General features: G+C 43.1%; 1 protein-coding gene across 2 annotated transcripts in view; it reads left to right on the top strand.

Moving 5' to 3' along the window:
• Window positions 1-5,864, top strand: part of LOC121293960 (tripartite motif-containing protein 65-like) — a 47,442-nt gene extending 41,578 nt beyond the window's left edge. Inside the window, exons 5-6 of one of the 2 annotated variants that reach the window (XM_041217448.1) lie at window positions 3,898-3,990; window positions 4,474-5,864. In XM_041217448.1, coding sequence (XP_041073382.1) covers window positions 3,898-3,990; window positions 4,474-4,994 — 614 coding nt within the window. In that variant the 3' untranslated portion in view covers window positions 4,995-5,864. The remainder of the gene's footprint in view (window positions 1-3,897; window positions 3,991-4,473) is intronic. The other variant, XM_041217449.1, reaches the window with a different exon arrangement.
• The last annotated feature ends 7,489 nt before the right edge of the window (window positions 5,865-13,353 follow it).

Here is a 13,353-nt window from a genome sequence, read left to right as displayed (position 1 = left end):
AGCAAGACCTGGACAATATCCAGGCTTGGGCTGACAAGCGGCAAGTAACATTTGCACCACACAAGTGCCAGGCAATGACCATAAGAACTAGGAGCAGGAGTAGGCAATTCAGCCCCTCAAGCCTGCCCCGCCATTCATTACAATCATGGCTGATCTCATTTTGGCCTCAACTCCAATTTCCCCCCCTCTCCCCATAACCTTTCAACCCATTACTAATTAAAGATCTGTCTATCTTCTTAAATTTATTCAGCGTCCCGGCATCCACTGCACTCTGAGGTAGTGAATTCCACAGATTCATGACCCTTTGAGAAAAGTAATTCCTCCTCATCCCTGATTTAAATCTACCACCCCTTAGCCTAAAACTATGGCCTCTCGTTCTAGAATGCCCACAAGGGGAAACATCCGCTCCACGTCTACTTTGTCTATCCCCTTTAGCATCTCATATACCTCAATTAGATCTCCTCTCATCCTTCTAAACTCTAGTGAGTATAGGCCTAAACTGCTCAATCTCTCCTCACAAGTAAAGCCCCGCATCTCTGGAATCAATCTAGTGAACCTCCTCTGAACCAGCTCCAATGCAATTACATCCTTCCTCAAGGGGCCCAAAACTGCACAGTGCTCCAGGTGCGGTCTCACCAGTGCATTGTACAATTGCAACAACACTTCCCTATTTTCATACTCTATTCCTTTAGCAATAAATGCCAAAATTCCATTTGCCTTCCTTATTACCTGCTGTACCTGCATACTAGCTTTCAGCAATTCATGCACGAGGACACCCAGATTGCTCTGCACTGAAGCATTCTGAAGTTTCTCTCCATTTTTATTCTTCCAACCAAAATGGATAACCTCTCAATTATCCACGTTAAATTCCATCTGCCAAATTTTGGACCATTCACCTAACCTGTCCAAATCCATTTTTAAATTTATTTCTTCATTGCAACTTACTTTCCCACCTATTTGGGTGTCATCTGCAAATTTAGCTATAGCACCTTCTATCCTTAAATCCAAGTCATTAATATAGATTGTAAATAGTTGGGGTCCAAGGACCGAACCCTGTGGCACCCCACTAGTTACAGCTTGCCATCCAGAAAAAGACCCATTTATCCCGACTCTCTGCTTTCTGTTAGTTAGCCAATCCTCTATCCAAGCTAATATATTACCCCTAACTCCATGTGATCTTATCTTGTGTATTAAGCTTTTGTGCGGCACCTTATCAAAGGCCTTCTGGAAGTCCTGATATACTACATCTTCAGGATCCCTATTATCCACTTTGCTTGTCACATCTTCAAAGAACTCTAGCAAATTAGTCAAACATGATTTACTCTTCATAAAACCATGCTGACTCTGATGGATTGCATTTTGACTTTCTAAATGTCCCATTACTACTTCCTTAATAATGGATTCCAACAATTTCCCCATGACAGATGTTAAACTAACTGGTCTATAGTTTCCTACTTTCTCCCTCCCCCCCCTTTTTGAATAATATTAGCATTTTTCCAATCCACTGGAACCTTTCCAGAATGCAGGGAATTTTAGAATATTATAGCCATTGCATCCGCTATCTCCACTGCCACTTCCTTTAAGACCCTGGAATATCGACCATCAGGTTCTGGGGACTTGTCATCCTTTAATTCCAATAGTTTGCTCAGTACTTTTTCTCTAGTGATCTCCAACAAGAGAGAGTCCAACCATCACCCCTTGACGTTCAATGGCATTACCACTGCTGAATCCCCCACTATCAACATCCTGGGGGAGTTTCCATTGACCAGAAATTAAAATGGACTAGCCATATAAATACTGTGGCTACAAGAGCAGGGCAGAGGCTAGGGGTCCTGCAGTGAGTAACTCATTTCCTGACTCCCCAAAGCCTCTCCAACATCTACAAGGCACAGGTCAGGAGAGTGATTGAATACTTTCCACTTGTTTAGATGAATGCAGCTCCAACAACATTCATGATGCTTGACACCATCCAGGACAAAACAGCCCGCTTGATTGGCACCCCAACTACAAACATTCACTCCCTCCACCACTGACGCACAGTAGCAGCAGCGTGTACCTTCTACGAGATGCACTCAACAAACCTCCTCAGACAGCACCTTCCAAACCCAGGACCATTACCACCTAGAAGGACAAGGGCAGCAAACACATGGGAACACCACCACCTGGAAATTCCCCTCCAAGCCACACACCATCCTGACTTGGAAATATATTGCTGTTCCTTCACTGTCGCTGGGTCAAAATCTTAGAACTCCCTACCTAACAGCTCTGTGGGTTTACCTACACCACATGGACTGCAGCGGTTCAAGAATGCAGCTCATCACCACCATCTCAAGGGCAATTAGGAATGGGCAAAAAATGCTGGCCTAGCCAGTGACGGCCACACACACTACCCCATCCAATTCCCCAAGCTCTCTCATACACACTGTACCCATCCAACTCACCACCCTCTCACACACACACTGTACCCATCCAACACCTCACCCTCTGTCACACACACTACCCCATCCAACCCCCCACCATCTCTCTCACACACTATCCCATCCAACTCCCCACCCTCTCACACAAACTGTACACCATTCAAATCGCAAGTCAACAAAAGCCCTAGTGCACAGAACAGTTGTCATCACTGTGCTCCTGTACTTCATTGAGACCCACACTCCGAATGTGACACATAAAAGCACTAGAGAAATTCAGCAGTGCCTCCGCCACATCCTCCAGATCCAATGGGAGGACTGTCAACCAAACGCTAGTGTCCTTCTTGAAGCCAAGTCCATTAGCATTCAAGCAAAACTCCTGCAAATCCAACTGCGATGGGCTGGACACTGCCTGGATTTTCAAAAATTGTCTCCTCCACCAGGTCCTGTTTTCCCAGCTCTCAAATGGCCAACTTTCCAGTGGAGGGCAAAGAAAATGCTTCAAAGAGGCTCTGAAACTCTCCTTGAAGCATAGCCGCACTGACATTTAATTACTTGATTGCTACCACTTGTTCCGAATGGCGACAACATGTCCATCTAGTTGCATCACGCTTTGAGTTCCAACGCCTTAATGATGAGGCAGAACAGAGAAGGAAAGAAAAGAAAGCAAATCCTGCACTCCAGATCCCACTACTTTGTGGGATGTCCTGCCCCACGGCAGGAACTCATGCCCCTGAGTAGACATCATCCTTGAACTGAGGGACAGTCGATGATGACGAATCCCCTCCAGCCACAACCCTCTGGGATATCTGCTTTCCTCTAACTCTTAGCTGTTGGGCACCCCCCATTTCAATCACTCCACCATTGGTGGATGTGCCCTCAGTAGTTTTCACTCTAAGCTCTAGAATATCCTCCCTACATCTCTCCACCTCGCTATCTCCTTTTCCTCCTTTAAGATGTTCCTTAAGGTTTTGATTTTCTGACCTAGTAGCTCCAGGTCATATTTTGTTTGGTGCTTCTGTGAAGTACCTTGGTATATTATCACATCAGTGGAGCCTTATAAATACATTTTCTTTTAAATTTCAGGCATAAATGGTGCTCATATGATGGACAGATACTAGAGGCGCAACCTAGATAAATATATACTTGGATTTATTTCATACTGCTGCTTTCTATCCTTGGGCTTTTACAACACACTGCAGGATAAGTGTCTGGCACATAAAGGGTTAACGTGGGACTGAGTACAGTAACCGCCCGCACGGTGATGTAAGATAACACTGCACCTCGGGGTCAATGTAGTGTTGGACTGTTACTGTATCTATGATACTGTAGATAGTTTCTGGTGGTAAATACTTACTGTTGAACCATCTAAAACTACGAATACCTTAATAAGACCACTGAACAATGCCCAACAGCTCATAACATACACCTGTACAGGGCTAGTTAGTAAGTATTTTCACTATAACTAATCTCTTTGGTACAGAGTCCACTGCGACTGACCGATGTGTTTCTGTGAAACCTCCTGAGCCACGGCCACTCCCAGTAAATTTGCACATCAGGGAACCATTCCTACAGAGTGAGTATAGTTATTCAGTTACACATTGATCAAATACTCCTGTGTGATTATTATGTTCCATTGTGGTATTAGTAAAGCTAATGGAGAAATTCTAAACTCAGAAATGCATTAGTCAGTATTAGCTGTTACAGATCTGTAAAATGTTATCATTCATTCAGCAGTATAAGAGTTATACTTTGAAACTACACAGTCACAATTTATTCAGGGTAAGGGTCACTCACTGTGTAACTGTACAGAATTACAAGGTAAGGGTCACTCATTGTGTAACTGTATAGAGTCACTGTTTATTCAGGATAAGGGTCACTCACTGTGTAAAAGTACAGAGTCACTGTTTATTCAGGATGTCTCTCACTGTGTAACTGCACAGAGTCACTGTTTATTCAGAGCAGGGTTGAGGATTATTCACTGTGCTGTTGTCAATTTTGTTTAAATGCCTTTCAGCTGTGGTTGTATAAATTCTCGATTGCCTATCTGCCTCTGCAGGATATCGTCAGCTGAGTTTCAATCCCAACACCGTGCACCGATTCCTCACTCTGTCCAAAGACAACCGCAGGGTCTCCCACAAGGCGACCCAGAAATACCCGATGCACGTGGAGCGGTTTGAGAAGGAGTGGCAGGTCCTGTGCTGTGAAAGCTTCGATACCGGCCAGCACTACTGGGAGGTGCAGATCAGTAGTCAATGGGTCTACCTTGGAGTTACTTACAAAAGGATCAGCAGGCGTGACAAATCGTCCCTGATTGGCAGGAACAATGTCTCTTGGGCCCTGCAGCTCTTCAGCAACAGCTATTCGGCCTGGCATGACAGCCAGGAAGTGAAACTGCAGCCGGCAAATTACAAACGAGTTGGGGTGCACCTGGACTGCACTGCAGGGACCCTGACCTTCTACGGCATCACTAACACCATGACTCTGATCCACACCTTTCAATCAGTCTTTACTGAGCCGTTGTATCCTGCTGTTTGGGTGGGGGATGATGTTGTTGCCACGCTTTGCCTGCTTCCATGAGAGCAGGAGCTGCTTCCTGGGATAGCGGAAATGGGTTCGAGAAAGATGGTCTTGCATTTATATAGCACTTTTCACAATCACCAGACATCCCAAAGCACTTTACAGCCAATGAGGTACTTTTGAAATGTAGTCACTGTTGCAATGTAGGAAAAGTAGCGGCCAATTTGCACACAACAAGCTCCCACGCACTGTAAAGTGATAAGTGTCTAGATAATTATTTTGTGATGTTAATTGAGGGAGTTTATTGTCTCATCTGAAAGATGGCATCTCAGACAATGCAGCATCTCCTCAGTACTGAAATGTCAGCCTGTTTTTTTTATATGCCTGAGTCTTGGAAAAGGTGGGATGTGACCTTTGACTTACTTCATTCTGGGTTATTTTGATGAGGCTGGTATGAGGGGTGTTTGGGAAGGTGGTGGAGCTTTTGATAGACCCAACACAGAAGAAATTAGATAAATTAACATTTAGCCTGTTCTTGGTAGTGGAATAAATGGTCTTCAAATTGTAACAGGTATTTTTTTATATACCCGCCTCATTTTAAAGCCTGGCCTTGGTTTGGGATCTTCAATAAAAACATTTTCACGGAAATGTTGTAAAACGTGAACTTGCGGTTAGGAGGGTTTAAATGGTGAACGTGCAGAGATATCCTTGACAACAGAGAACATTAAGTAAGTCATTGTCTCACCTCAGCCAGCCTGAATAAACATTCAAATTGATTATAGTACAGGGGATTCTACTCGCGTGAACCCAGGATGAAGGGTTTGCTGACAATATGTTCCTGGGAGAGTAGGTAATCGGGTTTGGTTGACAGATGAAGCAATGAACAGGGAAGGAATTGCAGGCCCTTCCTTTCCATGCCCTATAAATGGAGAGAGAGAAAAGAGGCATTTGGACAGTCAGTCTGGTTTTAAACAGGACACTGCAAAGGGACAGACTTGGAGCCATGGCCGGGAGCTGAGACACAGCAGGTCAATTTTTGTAGTTAGAGGTTGTCTGTGAAGAAAAACAGGACAGGGTACAGGCTTATTTTTTTTCACTCATTTTTCTAGGAGTGAAGTTGAATGAAGTTATGGTCACAACTGTATTCACATGCTTGGAAAAACTCAGCAGGTCTGGCAGCATCTGCAGAGAGGAGCACAGTTAACATTTCGAGTCCATATGACTCTTCAACAGAACAAAGGGAAAATAGAAAAGAGGTGAAATATAAGCTGGTTTAAGGAGGGGGGTGGGACAAGAAGAGCTGGATAGAGGGCCAGATAGAGGGTGGAGATAACCAAAAGATGTCACTCTCCGCAGATGCTGCCAGACCTGCTGAGTTTTCCCAGGTATTTTTGTTTTTGATTTGGATTTCCAGCATCCGCAGTTTTTTGCTTTTATCTTATGTATTCACATGCTGCCTGTTAAATAAACCTAATGGTTCATATCTGGTTTCATTTCCTGAGAGTCATCTTTGTTGACTGAAAGATAGCAGAAATTCACATGCACAAGACATGATATCCAGTTACAATCACAGGAATAACCCTTGTTGTTACACTCCCGGGTAATGAAATAAAAACTTACATTTATATAGAGATCTTCACGGTCACTGGGCATCTGAAAGCGGTTTACAGCAATGAAGTACTTTTTCGAAGTGTAGTCACTGTTGTAATGAAGGAAGTACAGCAGCCAATTTGCGGATAGCAATTCCCACAAATGGCAACGTGATAATGAGCAAATAATCTGTTTTTTGTAATGTTGATTGAGGCCAGGACACTGGAGATAAGTCCCCTACTCTTCTTTGAATAGTGCCATGGGATCTTTTATATCAACCTGCAAAGGCAGACAGGGCCATGGTTTAACATTTCACCAGAAAGACGGCACCTCAGACAATACAGCACCCCCTCAGTTCTGTACTGGAGTGTCAACCTTGTTTTTTGCGTTTAAGTCCTGGAGTGGGATTAAGCCCAGAACTTTGTGACTCAGAGGCAAGCGTACTACCAACATGACATGCACCATGCTATGTACAATGACATATTGTGCAGTAAGGGCATTCTCCTGAACCATAGACGCCGAGAACTTTTAGCCGAGTGATCATCACTGCTATAGCAAAGAGACTATCAATATTTGTAACATGCCTCATCCAAAAAATGGTACATCCGACAATGCAGCACTTCCTCAGAACTGCACTGGTATGACAGTGGTGTGAGAGAGGGCTAGCATTCAATGCACACGTGCGTTCTCCCTGTCTCCCAGGTGCTATACCTTACACTGAGCTACCATTGACATGCCTCATAAGAAAAGCATTGTCCAATTATGCAAAGTGTGAACACATTTAAATTGACAACATTTCACAGACCAGCAACATTTCCCCCTGCCTGATTCAGAGGCTGAGGTTACAGATAGTTCAGCATTGGCTCTCTCTGTCACCCCGATCCAAACTGCCTGCATGATGCCCATGCCTGGAGCACACTTCTTTTTTATGCAGAAGTTCCTAAAAGAACAAAATCTTGGACTGGTGCTGCTCAGCTCTTTGTCTTTCTTTTGCCATTTCCCAAATTTGGATGTAGACCCTCTTGCACAGTGGCAAGCAGCCCAGTTAAGAGCTGAATGCATCAGCCAGACACAGTTCATTGTACAGTACAGGGGTCAGAGCAGAGGGACACAGTCCATAGTAAAGAGTACAGTATAGGGACACACTAGAACAACAACTCGTTTATATAGCACCTTTAACATAAAATAGCCAAATCATTTAACAGGAGCATAATAAAGCAACATTTAACATGCCAATTGGGTATATGAGACAATAAGCAAAAGCTTAGTTAAAGGGGTAAGATTTTAAGGAGTATCTTAAAAGAGGGAGGAGGTGGAGATGATTAGGAAGGGAATTCCGGAGCTTAGGGCCTTGACAGCTGAAGGCAATCGTCAAGCAATTAAAATCAAAGATGCTCAAGATACCAGAATTGGAGGAGCACAAATATCTCAGAGGGTTGGGGGGCTGGAGGATATTAGAGATAGCGAGGGTTGAGGCCATTGTCATGAACAGAATTTATGTGTTTCCTTTTAATGCTCGTGATCAGTTTGTTTGTATGTAAGAGGTGTTTGTTTTCTTACCAATTAACTGTCATACCAGTGCAGTGCTGAGGAAGTGCTGCACCGTTGGATGTACCATTTTTTGGATGAGGCATGTTACAAGCTTTTTGTGAGGTTAAAAATAAAGGTTATTCATTATTACACACCCTGAATTTGACTGAACAATGTTTCACTCACTTGTCTCTCTCACACACTCTCACACAAAGATTAGATACAAGTGAAGGTAATATACTGTTACTCTTTCTTGTTACCGAATTTCCAGGAGGTTATTCTCAGGTGAACTTCCTTCTTTCTGTGTTAGGATCTTCCACTTTCAAGTTATTGCTGTTTATTATGTTAGCTGTTTGGATGATTTGCAGCTAGTTTGATAACCAGGTAGAGCTCTCTGCCTGCAAGCAACTTCTTGCTGATTTAAAAGCAAATAACAAAATGTTGTTCTCATCGTGTGACTTGTACAAGTTCAAAGTCCTTTTTCTAAACGAAAGGCTGTTGTTTGTTATAATTATCCTGTGTTGTCGTCTGACACCTTGAGAGCTTGAGACATTCAGTGTCTTTGTGCTGAATGACCCATTCAATTGATAGTACTCTTTTAGATTAGTTTCAGGAAAGGTAAACTGATTCAACATCAATTTGGACTGTTCCTTTTGTTCCATCTTTAGGCGGTTCCAATCCATGAAAGAAGTCAGGTGACCCTTGGGCAGCTATCTTTTGCAGCCTTTGAGTTCAGTTTTAAAAATAAAAATTAGTTGGAAGTTCAGAATATACTGGGGCATAACGTGCCTCCGCCACACAGGAAAAAATTGAATTGAGGTGGCATTTTTCTTTACATGGTTTCCTTTTGAAGCAAAAGAAAACATACACATTCACTCCTTCATTCACATGCAGACTTTCACACATGGTAATTCAGTACTTCTATAGTCTGTTGTATCCCCTTTTTAAAGAACATCCCCAGTTACGTGTTATCTGGTGAATGTTCATTAATATTGGTACGCAAAGTTTCAGGAACTTTAACATCATATGATTGAATCACGTCATCATATGATTCTCAATGCATTTAGTAGTTGGGGAAAGTTCCATGCTAATTTCTGGAGATGAGTCAGATTTTGTGGGCCTGGTGTCTGTTTCAAAACTTTTAGTGTGTAAATTACTCTGATTGCTTTGTTATGTTGCTTGTAGGACTCATAACTCTTTCATTGCTGCTTCCACAACCCAGGAGTCTGATCATTTAGGTTCTGGTTTATGGATGATTCATATTTCTAGGGTGATGATGTGGGGTGTATTGTTTTAAAGCCAATATGAAATATCTGGCTTGTTTACTTTCCAGGTTCTTTCTTTTTAAAGTTGGGGATTGATTTGCATTGTCTTTAATCTCTGCTTTAACATCAGCTGGAAAAGACTCCAGCTGAGCAAACAGTTGGCTACCACCACTCCGCTCCAGAAGTCTGTTTGATTTTAAAAGTGTCTGAGCAACACCTTTTAAGAGGTCTAAGCACAGCAAGCCCATGATGCTGCAGGATCATTCAGTTCAAGGATTTTCATATTGTTATCTCCAACCAGAAACTCAAAGGAATTGAACCCTGTCACGAAGGACTTTGACTTCTCGGACTCTGGAAATCACATGAACTGATATTCATTTGTGGTTCTGTGGTCATTCGAGTCATGTGACCTTTTTCCACAATTACTTCCAAAAGGAATGTTTATCCAGTGTTTGGCACTGGCTTTGATTTCAGGACTGATAATGTCCCAGTCATTAATTGTTGATCAAGTTATCATCCATACTGAGGGTCTGGTGTCGGGAAGCCATTGGCTAGCCAGACCTGCTGACTCTGTTAGCAAGGTGAGCTTATCAGATGCAAATGATGTCCCTTTGGTTCCCTTTTGAAATTGGCCTGGACAGTCCAGGTAAGATATGAGTCTGTTAGCAGCTCTGAAAGGGTTTCGATATGCGAGTCTCCTGGCTTTTGTGCATACAATGGATCTGTGCAATGAGGTATGAGATACCACCAGCTGAGAAAATAATTATTTTGTAATTCCTGGGGGTAGCTCCCAAAGGGCCAACCCTGTGTGGTCATGTGATTTGTAGCAACGATCATTTTGGTTCAGCAGGAAATCCAATTTTAAAAAAATAGCGATAAGAATAAAGTTCTGGATTTCTTTTCATGTCCCAGGGACCCAACACTTGCCTGAAACTCTAACTTTAGCCTCCCCTCTTTGAGGTGAATTTTGGCTAAGATAACCTGGTCTGTGTCACGTTCTGTATATTCTATCTGTTCTGCAACTGGAGTGAGGCCAAAATGCTCAGCCAGCATCTTTAGGGAACATAGAAACATAGAAGCAGGAGTAGGCCATTCAGCCCATTGAGCCTGCTCCACCATTCAAACAGATAGTATCTCAGGCTTCCGCGCCTTATCAGGTATTAAGTTCTACCTGCTTAGCTATGGCTTTTAGCTGTTCTAAGTTTAAGATGCTAATTTTAGCCAAGTTGAGTCCTCCTCTTGCATTAATGCTTTTACATTGAAAGCAGGCATATTACTTTCTATTGTTAGTATTCACAAAGCTTACTGCTGTAATCCCTTTGGTTTTGTTTCAAAATTTTGCCAATGTCACCTCTCTCTGCTATTTCCAATTTCCTTTCAAGTTCGATTTGGCTCATTTGCAATGGACTCTATTCTGGATTGCAGCCAATTTTGTCACAAACAGAAATTATGAGCAGAATTTTACACTCGGCGTGCGTCGTGACATCACTGCGCACTCGCACGATATTACGTTCAGAGGGTATGCTCTGGAGTTGGCTGTGCGCCCGCTGATAATTAAAAGGCATTTTAAAGCCATTAACAAGCTAATTAACTTCAAATTTACACAGCCCGTCCAACCTTACGGTTGGCGGGCAGGCAAAAAGGCCAAGCAGCCTTTAAAACTTTAGGAAACCTCATTCATGAGCAGGGTGAGGTTTCCTAAAGCAAATAAACATTAAATAGAAACTTTATTTTGGAATTTAAAACATGCCCCATCTCATGTAACAGCGTCACATAAAGGGACGTTTACTGTCTTTATTAGTTTTTTAAAAAAGTGCTTCAATCTCCCTGAGACAGCTCCGTGCCTCAGGGAGATTGAAGCACTCTTTCGCGTGCTTGCACGAACTGCACAGTAGGCACAGCTCTCCCTCCCAACCCCCCTCCCCCCTGCACAGGCAGTGCTCAGCGCTGCCGCTTGCGTTCCACAGAGGGCAGACCTTAATTGGCCCGCCCACGTGAAATTGCGGAGCGTGCCAATCACGGGTGGTGGTTGGCTGCCCATCTACCCCCACCGAGCACCTGCGCCAAGGGCAAAATCCTGCCCTATGTGTTTCCTTTAACTGCCCATAATCAGTATGTTTTTTTATGTAAGAGATGTGTTTTCTCACTCTCAGAGTGAATGTCCCAACTAGTTTGAAGTTCAGAATATATTGGGGCATGACATGATGGAGGGATTTGAAACAAGGAACAGAATTTTAAAGTGGAGGGCATCAGTTTGAGAGTACAGGGATGATGGGTGAGAGTTAGGACATGAGCAGCTGGGTTTGGATGAGCGCAAGTATTAAGTATTAGTAGAATGTGGAAACCAGACAGCAGTGCATTAGAACAGTCATGTCTAGAGCTAATGAAGATGTGAATGAGGGTTTCAGCAGCAAATGAGCCGAGACAGGGGTAAAGTCAGGCGATATTATGGATGTAGAAGTAGCGGTCTTAAAAATGACACGAGTGTGGAATTTTGGCATTTATTGGTAAAGGAATAGAGTATAAAAACAGGGAAGTGTTGTTGCAACTGTACAAGGCATTGGTGAGATCGCACCTGGAGTACTGTGCACAGTTTTGGTCCCCTTACTTGAGGAGGGATGTAGTTGCACTGGAGTCGGTTCAGAGGAGGTTCACTAGTTTGATTCCAGAGATGCGGGGCTTTACTTGTGAGGAGAGATTGAGCAGTTTAGGCCTATACTCACTAGAGTTTAGAAGGATGAGAGGAGATCTAATTGAGGTATATGAGATGCTAAAGGGGATAGACAAAGTAGACGTAGAGTGGATGTTTCCCCTTGTGGGCATTCTAGAACGAGAGGCCATAGTTTTAGGCTAAGGGGTGGTAGATTTAAATCAGGGATGAGGAGGAATTACTTTTCTCAAAGGGTTGTAAATCTGTGGAATTCATTACCTCAGAGTGCAGTGGATGCTGGGATGCTGAATAAATTTAAGGAAGAGATAGACAGATTTTTAATTAGCAATGGGTTGAAAGTTTATGGGGAGAGGTTGAGAAATTGGAGTTGAGGCCAAAATGAGATCAGCCATGATCGTATTGAATGGCGGGGCAGGCTCACGGGGCTGAATTGCCTACTCCTGCTCCTAGTTCTTATGTTAATATAGGTTGGAAGCTCATCTTTGGGTCAAATATACCACCAAAGTTCTGCTGATTCTGTGTTCTGTTAACAGTTCTGTGATTCTGTGAACAGTCTGGTTCAGCCTTAGACAGTTGCCAGGGAGAGGGGATAGAGTTGGTGGCTAGGGAATGACATTTGTAGTGGGGATGAAAGACAATGCGCAGAATTTGAACTTCTGGACCCACTTGCATTGGGATTGGCTGACATGTTGGAAACTCAAACACTTGTTGACTGGATTTTACTGCGGCTCTATAACTCAGTCATGGCATTAACATCTTGCTTCCAGGTTTCACAACCCACACCTGACTCTGTAATTCTACATTTCACACAAGTTGGCTCTGTTAGGGCCTCAATCGGAAAGTGTGTGGTGACAAAAAACTCTTCAAATATAAAATATTAAAACATTAGTGAAGCCAAGGAGGGAACTAGGAAGAAAATACAATCGAGGGTCAGGTGATTGCTTGAATAGTTTTAAACCAGGGAATGGTTTCCTTCAGCTCCCCTGGTGGCCCAGTGAGATTTGCATTCAATAGATGAGCCACACAAGCTAGGGCGGGTCCCTGTTTCAATTTTTAGCCTGTGTTGAATTTAACTAATTTATTTTCTTTCCCCTCTTGCACTTATCTTTTTCCTCCTTTTACTCTTCCTTCTTCAGCGGTGGTCATACTTTAACAATGTGAGGCTGACTCCCGTTCCCTCTCATCAGGGACAACAACACACCACCTTCCTTACACCAGATCATTAATAATAACGTGAATGTAGAGCGGAAGGTTAAAATAACTTCAACCTGGTTCACATTACAATAAATTTACCCTCAATCAAAGCAACAGCAAAACCTTAGCGATTTTGCCCCAGATCAGAATTTGTGTAAATGCCACAACG

This window comes from Carcharodon carcharias, chromosome 22 (genome assembly GCF_017639515.1).
Source record: "Carcharodon carcharias isolate sCarCar2 chromosome 22, sCarCar2.pri, whole genome shotgun sequence".
Lineage (NCBI taxonomy): Eukaryota > Metazoa > Chordata > Chondrichthyes > Lamniformes > Lamnidae > Carcharodon > Carcharodon carcharias.
The sequence above is the reverse complement of the archived record's forward strand: the minus strand, read 5'-3'. Positions and strand labels throughout refer to the sequence as shown.